The sequence below is a fragment of the Mchenga conophoros genome, linkage group LG7 (genome assembly GCF_057382185.1).
Source record: "Mchenga conophoros isolate Kocher_MC1m ecotype Shallow Benthic linkage group LG7, M_conophoros_male_GT1.1, whole genome shotgun sequence".
Classification (NCBI taxonomy): domain Eukaryota; kingdom Metazoa; phylum Chordata; class Actinopteri; order Cichliformes; family Cichlidae; genus Mchenga; species Mchenga conophoros.
Window position 1 is genome coordinate 39,678,824 of NC_140532.1, and position 13,380 is coordinate 39,692,203.

Sequence of the window (13,380 nt, forward strand, 5' to 3'; positions counted from 1 at the left end):
TTCATGAAATATATAAGCCCTACAGAAACACAAACAAAACACTATTCAGGGATTTTTTGTCTTATATTTTAAGTCACTAAGACCAGCATAAAGCCACACACACTAACACATTCCCGACGGAAACCGTATACCTTCCATATTTCAGCTCTCCAACAAAAACACTCGTTGCAAGGCTTCACTCGAAAAGACAGAACTTAGATGGAGAGGGAGTCAGCCAATCAGAACTTGGGAGATTTTTGATTTTTTGACCCCTTTTCTGTGATTGGGCCTAGTCGCCACCCGCCCCCTTGCGTTGATTGGTCAGTTTTCCCGGCTCTGTGGAAGTCATTTGAATACGTCTGGCTTTGTGGGTTATTGCGAGCTTTTGCTTGTTCAAATACTCAATGAAGCAAGAGCGGAGACAGACAGTGGAGAAGAGCACTGCATGGACTCACAGCAGCTAAACGATTTCCCTGTTTGTTACACGTTTAGCGTCTCCTCGACGTGAGAAAGACTCGAAGTAGCGTGGAAAACCTTTTTCCTTTTAATTTTCTCAAAGGTTACTGGCAGAGACACAGTATTTGGACGCTGAGTAGCACCGTTTCAGAGGTGAGTTGTTTGGAGTGTTGCTTATGTGGATTTTTCGAGAAACGATATACTACTATTTATTCATTTTGTGATAATAAAACCATTTTTGCTATTGAAATATAAATAGATAACTTTCGCATAGGCATAATCGAGTTATAGAAATGCCTTTTCTTGCGCAAAAGTTGATTAAAGTTTCCTAGTTTTTTTATTATTATTTTAAAAACGTATTTACTTCACCTAATATTTTAAAGTGATCTATATCTGATGAACTATTTTCTCTCTAAACGCCCAGTTTCACTCCCGACCTGTTGTTGTTGTTGTTGTTGTTGTTGTTGTTGTGCCACCCATAGGAGTATATAATTAGGCTGGTTGTCAGACTCAAACGAGCATTACTCACCAGCACCTGCGATGGGACCATGCTTGCACAGCATGACTTTTTCACAGTCAGCTTTTACTTTTAGTGTGTTATGACTCAGTCTGAACCCCATCATGCTAACCAGGCATGCTGGGCTGGTTTATATGTGTGTAACAGATTGTGTGAGTGTGTCTGTAGGGAAAAGAAGAAAGAATGGCAGAAAAAAAATGTGTGTGCTGCTGGCCAAGGAAAAAGCCTCCACACACTTCTACACAAACCCACAGGCACTTAAAAGAATGTCAGTACTCTGTGAGCTTGTGAAGCTGCTTAAATAAATCTCACATTAAATAGCTAAACTAATTTAATTATTAACCGAGGCGGTCTGAAGGGTGCCAGCAACATTTGAGTCTTTGGAACTACCTCAAAGTCAACTTACTCCAAGTTAAAATTAAATGCTGACATCTGTGTGTTGTGCAGAGGTTGGAAGTCAACCCCTCCATCCCCAAACAAGCTTAGGTTTAATATAGCTTTGTAGTAGTGTTTATCCTTTCTGGCTGTAGGTTAATACTGTACTAGCCTACCAGATGATACGGGAGACAGGTGTGTGTATTTGTATGAAAGTGCATCCCTGAATCCATTGTGTTTGGAAATAAAAGAAGACAACAGGCTCATAAGTGGTTGAGCCCTGTTGTGCGTATCTCTCCTGTCGATCTGAGTCTGGTATTTTTGTCTGGCTCTGTTTGCCTATCTATCAGATTTTTAAACCAGGCACCGGGTCCCAGCCTCTGGTGTTTTGCTGTGGGCCTCCCCTGACCTGCACACTTCCTTGCGCCACATTTGTTTGGACACTAGGGCTGTTTCCTCCTACTTTGGTTTGGCAATTTGGTTGGTACTTTGATGACGTGTGACTTTGCTTTCCTGCACTCAGAATGCAATCCTGAAGCATTATAGGTTGGAGCTTCTGATGCTTGGACGGCCAAGCAGAACAAAACAACATCTGGACAAAGATATAAAGAATTTCATCAAGTAGGCTTTTTCTGTAATTGAAAAAACCCCCAAAGTCAATGTGTCAGACAATTTTTACCTAAAGGGATTTGAAAATCTATTTCATACCCAAAAAACAGATCTATCCTCCCTTTAAAATCACTGCATGTGTCTTGATTTTCACTACTGATGTATCCTAAGTCCTTGTCATGTCCCCATGAACACATTTAAAAAATTTTCCTGCGCAGAGCACATGAAGGCATCTTGGTCCATTGGCATGCTGCATTTATGGGGCTGTTTGAAAATTAAAATCTGACATGGAGGAGCAGTAGAATGTTCTTCACACCGAATGTATTGCTGCAGGGGAGACCTGCAGCAATACATTTTGTATTTTATTTCAACTTATTTCAACATCTGTCCAGTCTTATAATCTTTAAAAGGTTCAGTTTGCTGACTTCTGAGGTGCTCAATCATAAAAAATTAAAAGAAGCATTAAATCATTAGAGAGCCATCTTATTTTTCTACGATATTATGTTATGAGGTGAAGTTACTAGTCCTCCCACGTAAATCGACAAATCATCAGTGACATCATTGTACAGCGTCTCTTTAAAAGGTTAACTCTTGTACACGCAAGCCACAAATAAGTGTCATGAGCACAGTCTGAACTTTGGCCTCATTATTGATAACGATAATCCCGGCTGTCAGGAGTTTCCTCCAGACTGTCATGCTTCTCTCACTCACCCACCTTGTCTGTTGTAGCTCATTAGTGTCAAAGTACATTGGGTACAAAGTAGAAGTAAGATAGCATTGCAGTACATTGACATCTTAACACTCTCACAAATAGTTTTATGGATCCTCTTATCAGGCGCAGGCTCTGCCTTCAGCTTACTCCGCTGCTCCTCTCATGAAACCATTTTTATGGGTATACACTTTATGGGTATATAAACTTTGCAGAAGACAAGGTGCTAATTTAGAAAACGTGACTGTTGTTTTCTTGCTACTGACCAGCTGCTTAAAGTCTTCGAATTTTATTAGATGTTTTTTTTTTTTTTTTAAAAAGCAGGAGTCAAACAAACCCCTGTCTCATCTAAGCTAAGGCAGTTGGTCCAGGCTGTTCTGAGGTCAGTATCTTGTAGCTTTTATTTTGTATGAATAAAGCGATCTCTACTAAGGTCAGTAAATGGGTTTCAATATGCTCTTTTATTGAAGTCATAAACAAAAAGTCTTGTCCTTGTTTAAGCCTGGCAGATTATTATTTGTGACTTCGCTATAATAAGAGGTCCCACCTTAGAGAAGAATGAGTAAAGTCTGCTTTTCTGGTTTGACTGATGTAAAAATGATCCCAGGCTCGGCTCACGCAGAGGCTGGGCGTCGTATAACCTGACAGCGGAGACCAGAGTGTGTGAAAGCTGCTGTGTGTGTCTGATCTGCTGGGATCTGCTCTGATCTCTTCCTGTGGGTCTTTGTGTGGTTGTTAATGCCATGACAGGATAGATAATGCTTCTATTGTTGAAGACCTCCTCCCCTGCCCCGTCCCCCTCCTCCTGTAGGGCACAGCATTGCTAGGTGTACTCTTTAAAACCACATTAAATGGTTTTAGAAAAAAGTATTCTGACAACGCCTTCAGATTCATTAAAAGCCAGACATGGGCAGCTTTCATGTACAGAAGACCTTTTTAAATCCGCCGAATTGGCTTGTCTTGTTGATGCAGCGCGAGCACGTTTTATTGGTGTAAATCCATTAGTGGATGAGATTTTCCTGCTGCACCATCAAAAGTTCAATTTGTTTTAACCATTTCATGACATTTTAGCCAATGGGCGCTGCAGTCTTGTTTCGATGCCAGCTGGTAAGAAAATGCACAGACGTGCAAGCCCTTAGGATTTTTAACGGTCTAGTACAAAAGTGGTTTTCTTGGTAAAAATGTTCTTACATCACTGTACATTTTTTGCTTTTTCCTGTATTATTATATTCACATCAGTCTGCTTCTTAAGCCTGCAATCTTCAAAGTTTACAAACAAGAGAATATAAACAATGCTTTTAATATGAAATTATACTCCCAATGCCATCATTAAGTCATTCACGGAGAGTCCAACCTATGATTTAGAAAGAGTGCAATTGCAGTGCAGCAGCGGGGAAACCGCAACTATTCAAAGGGTCAACTTTTCAGGAAGTCCGTGTGGAAAAACACAGGATTGTTTTCCAATTTCTTAGTTTTCCCCCTTTGCACAAGGTCACCTTCCAATGCAAACAGAAGGACAAAAGGCATCTACACTGGAGTAAATATTACTCAGAGGACTCTTATCTCAACTTCACCACCGCAGCCATGCTTTTCCAGATTGCGTTTGTAATTCGAGGAAGGTAAAGACACCGTAATCTCTAACTAAGTTAGAAGAAGAACAGCAGGCTGAGATCACAGAGTTCAAAAGATGGTTTGGCACTGGACTGGCTTACACTGGCAACATGCCAAACGCTGTGGTATATGTGTGCGTGTGTGTGTGTGTGTGTGTGTGTGTGTGCATCGTTCAAGCCATCATTTGTTTGTGTGTGTGTTTGGATTATACCGGCATGGGGCTAGGCGCCATTGTGGACAAGGGTGTGTGTGTGCGTAAGATGTTGGCTCAGGCAGACACTCCTCTGTCGGCACTGTGATGGACAAACAAAAGTCTGCTGGATTCCTGCAGGGTTTTGTTTCTGGCACAGTATATGTGCATTGCTCATATGTAACTGTGTGTGGCTCGCTTATGCTGACATGTGGTGCCAAGACAGACAACAGTAGCAGGATAAAGATGGCTCCAGAGTTAAAGCACGCCTCGGTGGTGATCTGGGATCAGCTTACCCAACTCAAATCCAATTATATTAACCATTAAGACAAAGGGCGGGGGGATCACTGCTGTTGTGTCATCTGGCAGGTTGTTGTTGTGAGTATAAGCTGATTTGTAGAAATTTTCACCAACAAATGACTTTCTCCAAGCTGTAAATTTCCAAAGGAGAAATGTTTGTGTTCAGAACCAGAAAGTATAGACAGAGGAGGGATAAAATTATGTGATTAAGTATAATTCTTTTCACAGACATCCCTAAGTCTTTCCTTTGCGTGATGGAGTTGCTTAAACGTATTTTCACAACACTCGGCTTCCCAGAGAGACGGGCAGGCTAACGCAGTAAGACGCTGCAAGAGACACTAGTCACGATTTTGTGACTTCAAGTTGACTATAAAAGGATTGGTCTGTTGACAACTGTTGGGAAACCTTTGGGAAATCATGGATTAGCTGATCAACGAAAGAAACTGCATCATAATTATTCTTTAAAACTGGCTTGTGCAATGGAGTTATAATTTTTGATGGTTGATTGGACTTAGACACTGCAGTAAGGGTAAGGAGAAAGAAAATGAAAACAAAGATCTGCTTTAATTCAATCACAAAAGCCTTTCTACTTCATTCAACACCTACATGTCTGGTATTATAACTTGTCAGGATTTGTTTGAATAATGCAAAGTGTCACTTTGAAAGCCTCTGTTTCTACAAACTAAATGCAATGTTTTATTTTTATTGGGCCTCTTCCTGTGCCGTCCACTGTTTCAGATACCCGGGGAAACCTACTGATTGTTGCTCTTTTCCTGTTTAGGCTGTGCAATCATCTCTTAATTTTCCTGGGATATTTCATACCCAGTTCCAGAAAGATTGGCTTTAGAATGAGGTTTCAGGAAGCAAATCTAAATTATCTTTTTAAAAAAAAGAAAAAAAAGAAACCCTCCCTGTTGCCTGTTTATCATATCTGGCTTATTGGGAATCTTTAAATTGGCTGGAAGATGTATCTTCATGTGAATTATGAAAAACATTTATTCAAGATTGCATGTTATCCATCATGTATTTCTCAGCTGACTGAGAAAATGTATTATCATGTCATGAAATTGCATATAAATAGTCTGTTAATCTTTATTTCTCAACCCTAACCTACTCCTTGTATGTTTTGTAAAGGTCATCATGCCTCCAACAACGCCATATGCTGGGAAGTTCAGCTCCTGCGTCCCTTACAGCAGCAATGCCAACCACCAACAACCTACGAGCCCGTACCGGAGCAGCACTGTCCCGAAACCTGCGAGGGAGAACATCTACAACGGCGCCTACTCGGTTGGAGAGAACCCCTACGACATACCTCAGCCTCACAGCGGGGCTTATCGGAGCGCCTCTGTCTCCTCTGTGAATGCGAAGGAGCATCATTACACCAGCTGCGCTCTGTCTGAAAACCCATACTCCTCGCCGCAGCCTTACAGCCCTCGCCAGCACAGCACTTCCTGTCCAGGCCGCGCACATCGCCACACGAGCGGCAGCAGCGGCAGCAGCAGCGACCAGTCCTGTCGTAACAACAACAACGTAGCTGCGGCGAAAGCGCGGTTTTACGGACACGGCGTCACCACCAGCTACGGGGAGATGTGTTACCATGACAATAGCTTGGTGTCTGCATCTCTTGAGGCTCTGATCCAGCACCTGGTTCCCACAGTGGACTACTACCCTGACGTACGTTACAGGAAACATGGTCTTTTTGTGAGAAACGGAGTGGTCTAGAATAGACGAGTCTGAGAAAAGAGGTCGGCTGTCCTGGCTGTGTTGACCTTTCTCTTCTTGTTCTTTCCTCCTCATCAGAGGTCGTATGTGTTCACTTTCCTGCTGAGTTCACGCCTCTTCCTCCCCCCCTACGAGCTCATGACGAGGGTTTGTCACCTGTGTGTGGAGCAGCAGCGGTCTGGAGATGCCCTGCTGGATAAGGTGGGCTGGCAACACACACACACACACAGGGCTATAATTTGCTTCTCTTCTCGTCACACTCACTCTCTGCTCCCACACAACCTTCCACCCACTATAAAATCCACAAGCTCGCTCACCCACATGCTTCTTTCTGAGAGAAAGTATTTATCTGGTTTTTTTTTTTTTGCCCAAGCAAATAAAATCCAGGCAAGGGAACACTCGGAAACAGAAACTGCAAAGATAAAATAAATAATGGCAGAATATGCTCTTAGAAAAACAGCGAGCTGTGGCTACTCTTGCGTGTTTTAAAAGATATGAGGGCCATGCCGTTTAGATTATTGACCAGAGAGAGATTTACTCATAAGATAAATCAAATCATGCCTGCCTGAGTGTCACTTAGTGCGCCATCTGATGGTTTTCAGATTCGTTTCCGTGAGGTGGCCCCTAAGCTGGTGCAGCTGCTGACCGAGTGGACTGAGACGTTTCCATACGACTTCAGGGACGAGAGGATGATGCGCTGCCTTAAAGACATGACGCTTCACGTGGCCCGAGGGGACGAGGTTAGCGTTCAGAGCTCCTGTAGTTAAAACTTCTCATGCAATGAATTTGCAGTAATTCAACATAAATATCTCAAGTTCATTCTCACCTCCCTGTCATAGTTTTCATTATTTGTGCTGTCTGTGTCACGCTGCAGTACTCTTGGCGAGCCATGCAGCAGATGACCCAGCGTCTTATCAAACGCCTCTCTGCCCTCGGCCAATACGAGGAGGCTGTGGCAGCGCTCAATGTGGTGGCAATGGAGCGTCCCGCTTCCTTGAAGAGCAAGCAAGCATCGGCTCAGCGGAGCGACGTACTGAGCGTGTGCGACGATCCCTTCGTCCTCGCCCAGCAGCTTACACACATTGAACTGGTAGGAAGTTGGCGTTAAAACTTGGGTGCCTGTGCTTATTATCGGATTCTGTAGAGAGAAATTTTTTTCACTCCTTCAAAGCACGTCTGTAGATTATATTAATGAGCTTTTATGATTGTCTGTCTTATGCTATTGTCATTGTCTTAATTGTTTTTATGTTCTGTTTTCTGCCCTCAGGACCGACTGAGTTTTATTGGTCCCGAGGAGTTCATCCAGACGTTTGCCATGAAGGATCCTCTGGAGAACCATAAGGTACAATTGAGTTTGAATGAAAAAACGCTTAGCTTAGCTCTACCTCCAGCGTTTTAGATCGAGTTTTGGACAAACAGCTCACAAAAATTCCCATCTTCTCACTCAGGAACTTGCAGGCTCAGGTTTACTTTTCATTTCATTATTTGCTTTTTTCCTTTTGAACTTCTACATGATAAAACTGGAGACATGAGGAGCTTGTGCAAAGTCATATAAATGAATCTCATTCCAGTCACAATTAGCAGATAGATCTAACAGCTACGGCTTGCTGCGTGCAGTTTTACTGTGTAAAGACGGCTTGAAAATACAGTAACATGACCTCTTTATAATTATCAGCATCAAAGGACTGCAGACGATTGCAGTTATTTTGAGTCAATTTTTATTGTTTTGATTTGAAGTATATTCTAGGCCTGCTTTGGGTGTAATTTGTGGTCTGCTTCAGTTGAAGTAAATATGCTTTGGAAACCACATCAGAGAATCTACTGGCAGATAGATAACAATTTGTGCAGTGTTATTTTTAACATAGCTCAGACACAGTATGAAAAAGTCCTTTTGCATATGTCTAAGTGAATCTGAGGGACCTGTAAGGGAGCTGAAGGGTCGTATTCAATCACTGCTGCTGGGAACAAGTGCTCACCCACTGTTTGTAGCCGTGCTCCAACCAGTGCTGTGCCAGTTATATAAGACCCACTTTGTATAAAAGAGCAGTTGAGTCAGCGAAAGGGGTCCTGAAGTGTAGAAGGGGAAGTTTGGAGTGGAGTGGGCTGTCGCTGTTGTGTAAGCATTTAATAGAGCCATGAATCTCTGAGATTACATCATCACGGACAAGTCAAATTTATTTATACAGAGCTTTTATAATGTTTGTTTAAATAAAAGGGCCTCTGAGAAACAAGTTCTCCACAGAGTGTCCTTATAAAAAAACAAAAAAACAAAAGGCACCAAAGTAGATGTAAATGAGATGAAAATAACAAGCAGACACGTCACAGGCTTCAGTGCAGGTCCAGAGGTTGTGTGGGTGTGAAGGCTAACAGGATCCATTAGCAAAGGAAATTATAGAGGAGCAGCAGTCTGTCTCCTTCTATTTCTGATTTATAAAATAATTTATTGGCTAACCTTAAGAAGATTATGCCGATGATGCTGAATCTCAGGGAACAAATATTAATAGAAGACCAACAAGTAGCCAAAAGGTACATGGAAACATTAGCTTGACTGATATGAGGAAAAAGTAAAACAAAGCGGAAATTAAAACCTAATTAAAGAATTGAGCAGACCTACCTCCGAGCAGAAACCTCAATAACAAAAGGGTATTTTATTAGATAATTAAAATAGATAAGATCTATAGAAAACATATATTTGAAAGATTGTTAAGTTTGTCTGTAGTTGAAGTTGTTGGCTATCTGTGGATAAACATTGTCAGTAAAAGAAAAACAGATACACAGTAACCAATTACTTTAGAAGCATGGAAAAAGCTGGAAAGTGTTAGCTATGGCAGTATAACTAGCTTAGCGTATGAGTTGAATTATTAGCTAAAGATAATAGATAAACACTGGATATAGCTCGCTAAGATTATGCTAAAAGGTGGAGATTACTAGCTAAATGTAAACTTAAATAGCTAGGTAAAATCTAGTATAAGAGATTGTTGGTTAAAGCTGTGGATAACCTGTTGAAATTTTCAGTTACAGAAATTGATAAAATGCAAATGTTAATCATGCCTTAAATTTAAACAGAGGGCAAACATTAAAATAATAAGCCAAAAGCTTTGGTTAAATGCCGCGGACCGTTTGCTAGCTAAAAATGATAGATGATGAGCTGAAAGTAGTACAGATATAATTTAACCTCCTAGGACCTGGCATCCACATATGTGGACATCACATTTTGGGTTATTTAGACCAAAATACAAAATTTTGCTCTACAAGGGCCTGATATCCACTTACAAGGACAATATACTGCTAGTGTTCTATCGAAATTTTAAACGAATATCCTCATATGTGGCTCTGATTTTTCTTAGAAGGAAAAATCTGGTAAAACAAAAATCTGGTAATTCTTTGTTTTTACATTCATCGGGTTCCAATCAGCCCAAATATCAAAGAGAAATTAAAAATGCATGCTGTGGAAGAGTTCGGGTCTTAGGAGGTTAATGTAAGTTCACATTTGAACGTGAGTGATGGAATTTATGAAGGTGTCAGAGCTTTAGGGGTCCATAAAATGAAAGAGATCTAAGTTCTAAGATCTCATTTAATTTCGAAATGGTCCTTTCTGTGACTCACAGTTTTAAATGTTTAACTTCTTTCAAAAATAATGAAATACAGACAAAAATGCACTCAGATCTAGACTTGTTCTTTGTTTTAATTATGCCATAATTTGTGTTTCAGGGTTTCTTTCGGAAACGTAAAACTAGCAACCTGGAAGCTTACGTCAGCTGGTTCAACAGACTGAGCTATCTTGTGGCCACTGAGATCTGTATGGTAAGTTGTTGTGATTCGTTTTGGACCAAGGAACGCCTTTGAATGCACAGCTGAACTACAAACCACTCTTAGATTCTTACTACACTCCAAAGGTGCATAATTTTGTACATATATTGAATTTGTACTGACCTGCTCTGTTTGTTCTCTCATTTAAGCCGATGAAGAAGAAACACAGAGCGCGGATCATAGAGTTCTTCATCGATGTTGCTCAGGAGTGTTTCAACATTGGAAACTTCAACTCTCTCATGGCCATCATCAGTGAGTATTTGACGGCACACATACAGCTCGTTGGCTCGATCTGACCCCGTAAGTGCTCTGCATTTACTCACCCTTTCTCTGTGTCCAGCTGGGATGAACATGAGTCCTGTCGCCAGACTGAAGAAAACCTGGAATAAAGTCAACACGGACAAGTTTGAAATTCTGGAGGTAAGGACAATTGGCATGCAGCAGTGAATCCTGTGTAGTGTAATGTAAACTTAAGATTTCAAGTTGCTCAGGATTTCAAACCCTCACCATGTGCAAACTCATGCCTACACGGATTTGCGTTTGATGGCCGTCTCCTGTGTGTGCTCTCATTCAGCACCAGATGGACCCATCCAGTAACTTCAGTAACTACCGCACTGCGCTCCGCGGTGCTACCCAGAGGTCTGAGACCGCACACAGCAGCCAGGAGAAGGTGAGAGAGCACCTGGGATTTACTCTGAAAATAAAAAGCTCCAGGTGGTGAATGTGTACGTAAATGAGCTGGTGTGTTTCTCCTCCAGATTGTGATTCCTTTCTTCAGTCTCCTCATTAAAGACATCTACTTCCTGAATGAAGGCTGTGCCAGCAGGCTGCCCAATGGACACATCAACTTTGAGGTTAGGACACATTTCAGAAGATTATGTTGTTTAAAGGATTAAAAACGGTCAGATTTGTAGCAGTACAAGTTCAGGCTTTTACATGTGATGTTGTGACTCCCCCTTGTGGCTAAAAAGATCAATGCATTTTCCTTAATGATGCTTTTCTTTCATCTGCCCATTATAATCGATTGTACAATCTGTCTCCACAGAAACTCTGGGAGCTTGCAAAACAGGTGAGCGAGTTCCTGGTTTGGCGTCAGGTTGTTTGTCCGTTCGACAGAGAGCGGCGAATCCTTCAGTACCTTGTCACAACACCCATTTTCACCGAAGACGGTCAGTATTCAGTCTCCCCTGCGTTTTGGAGATGTCAATCATACAAATGTTTGCTATAGTTTGTCAGCTTTAGGAAACAAACAAAGCCATTATTGTTTATCTTATTGTTGCAGAGCTGCATCTGGCTTCATATGAGAGCGAAGGACCAGAGAACAACATGGAGAAAGACAGTCGCAGGTCACTTCGGTAGGTGTAGACATATGTGCACACACCCACATATCCCAAACATTGTACTAATGCAAAAAAGGGCAATTTTTGAGTGTAATAACACTGGTTACTTATCTTGTGTATTTTAGATCTTCGCTTCTCCATCGAGAGAATCGGACCTAAGGCCAGGGAAATCTCTGCTTTAAAGACTGAAATTGAATCAGGTGTCTTAAAGCTACAGGTTTCTCCGTTTTATAATATGGACACAGAAGATTCTTATGGTCACAGTTAAGATGTTGGACTTAAAACAAGCTGGGACCACATCCTGCCTATATTACTGTATTTGGGCTTTGAGATCACAAGGAGCACTCCACAGAACTCATTCCATAAAATTCATCCAGTGCCAAAGAAGCCCATTTTATGTTATTATTGTAACCTCTTTTCCAACAAGTCTTCATGGATTTAAATCATTTATGAAGCCAATGATTCTCAAGAAGAGCCTGGATCAGCTGTGCTGCTTCTGTAAAATCAGCTCTGTCCAAGGCGCTCAGAGAATATCAGACGACTGGCCAGAGGTCTGCAGACTGGGTTTATACCTCCAGCGGTTGCCACACTGGCCTCATATTGTGGATTGACTTACACGCTGAAGGGAAGGTTTCATCTCTAAACGAAGTCATCGTGGACCTAAATGAGTTTCAAAGCTACATTAACGCTCCTTGCCTGCAGATGTCCTTGCTGAGGACCACAGAGATTTGAAATCTCAAAGGAAAGGACTGACTTGCATCGATTTGCGTTATAAATAACGGGCTAACAGCTGCTTTTAAAAGTGGTGTTGCTGCTTGTCTTGTTGGATGCCTCAGTTTTAATGCTAACACCTCGAGCAGAACCTGCACCACATCCACTCCATTAGCTCCCACTTTGCACTGTCATTTGTTATCTTTGTGTAATGGAAGCTCATAATACGAGGCAGTACATCAGCAACATTATTCCAGCGTGCATTGACACGGTGCTTTTATCAACCACATGTTATTCAGTGCTAAGCATTTTGTGATGTGCACACTTTGACTCTGGTGGTGATGCAAAACTGTGTAAGTGACAGCAACATAATAACCATGCAGACTACATCAAAATGCACTTCAGTGTGTTCTTGTGTAATATAGGCAACTTTCTATGCTATAGTATTAAGTCGTATTTTGTATCAAAAGGCTTTTTTTTTTTTTTTTTTAATGTACTTTATTTGATGTTCTGCCAGGAGCTTGTTTTTTTTGGCTGGTTTTGTGTTAAGCTATCAAACACCAGTTTACATATTAAAAAAAACACTATTTTGTGTGTGTGTGTGTGTGTGTGTGTGTGTGTGTGTGTGTACAGAAACAGGAATTTTTATTCTTCTCATCTCAGCTGTGTTGATGCGTGTGTGTGATATGCGATGTGGTTCTTTGAAATCCACTTGTGAGTGCTGTGTTTTGTCATTTTATTTGTCATATATGCTACTTTTTTGTGTATCTTTTGTGTCATCAGTCAGGGTACTTGTACTGAAGGTCTTTGTGTAAAGAGAATGATCTATTTTCTTTCAAATAAAAGAATCATGAAAACACTGCTCCTTTTCATGCATGGAGACTCCTTTAGTTTGGGTTTTTTAGTAAAATACAGATTACAAATAGTAGGGTTAATCAATTTGTGTTCTAGTAGCTTTAATTTTAGTGTTGTACGAACACCTTGCAGCATTTAAGGACAAAACATTTAAGAAAAATTTCTGCAGCCGAATACAAATTCTGGTGACTATGTC

General features: G+C 41.2%; 1 protein-coding gene across 1 annotated transcript; it reads left to right on the forward strand.

Annotated features, from left to right (window-relative positions):
• The first annotated feature begins 381 nt into the window (after positions 1 to 381).
• Positions 382 to 13,188, forward strand: LOC146570645 (ras-GEF domain-containing family member 1B-B-like). The gene is made up of 14 exons (XM_085279211.1): positions 382 to 588; positions 5,881 to 6,420; positions 6,547 to 6,669; positions 7,071 to 7,208; positions 7,343 to 7,558; positions 7,736 to 7,810; positions 10,180 to 10,272; positions 10,428 to 10,530; positions 10,619 to 10,698; positions 10,853 to 10,948; positions 11,037 to 11,132; positions 11,324 to 11,447; positions 11,561 to 11,633; positions 11,744 to 13,188. Exons 2-14 carry the CDS (start codon positions 5,887 to 5,889, stop codon positions 11,775 to 11,777), a joined length of 1,785 nt encoding a protein of 594 aa, XP_085135337.1. The 5' UTR covers positions 382 to 588; positions 5,881 to 5,886; the 3' UTR covers positions 11,778 to 13,188.
• Positions 13,189 to 13,380: the final 192 nt, after the last annotated feature.

Excerpts from the sequence above, each read along its gene's own strand:
- LOC146570645 (XM_085279211.1), top strand. The coding sequence starts at position 5,887 with ATGCCTCCAACAACGCCATATGCTGGGAAGTTCAGCTCCTGCGTCCCT. Across the intron at positions 10,699-10,852 it reads ACAAGTTTGAAATTCTGGAG|CACCAGATGGACCCATCCAG; the intron begins GTAAGGACAATT and ends GCTCTCATTCAG. Across the intron at positions 11,133-11,323 it reads ATGGACACATCAACTTTGAG|AAACTCTGGGAGCTTGCAAA; the intron begins GTTAGGACACAT and ends CTGTCTCCACAG.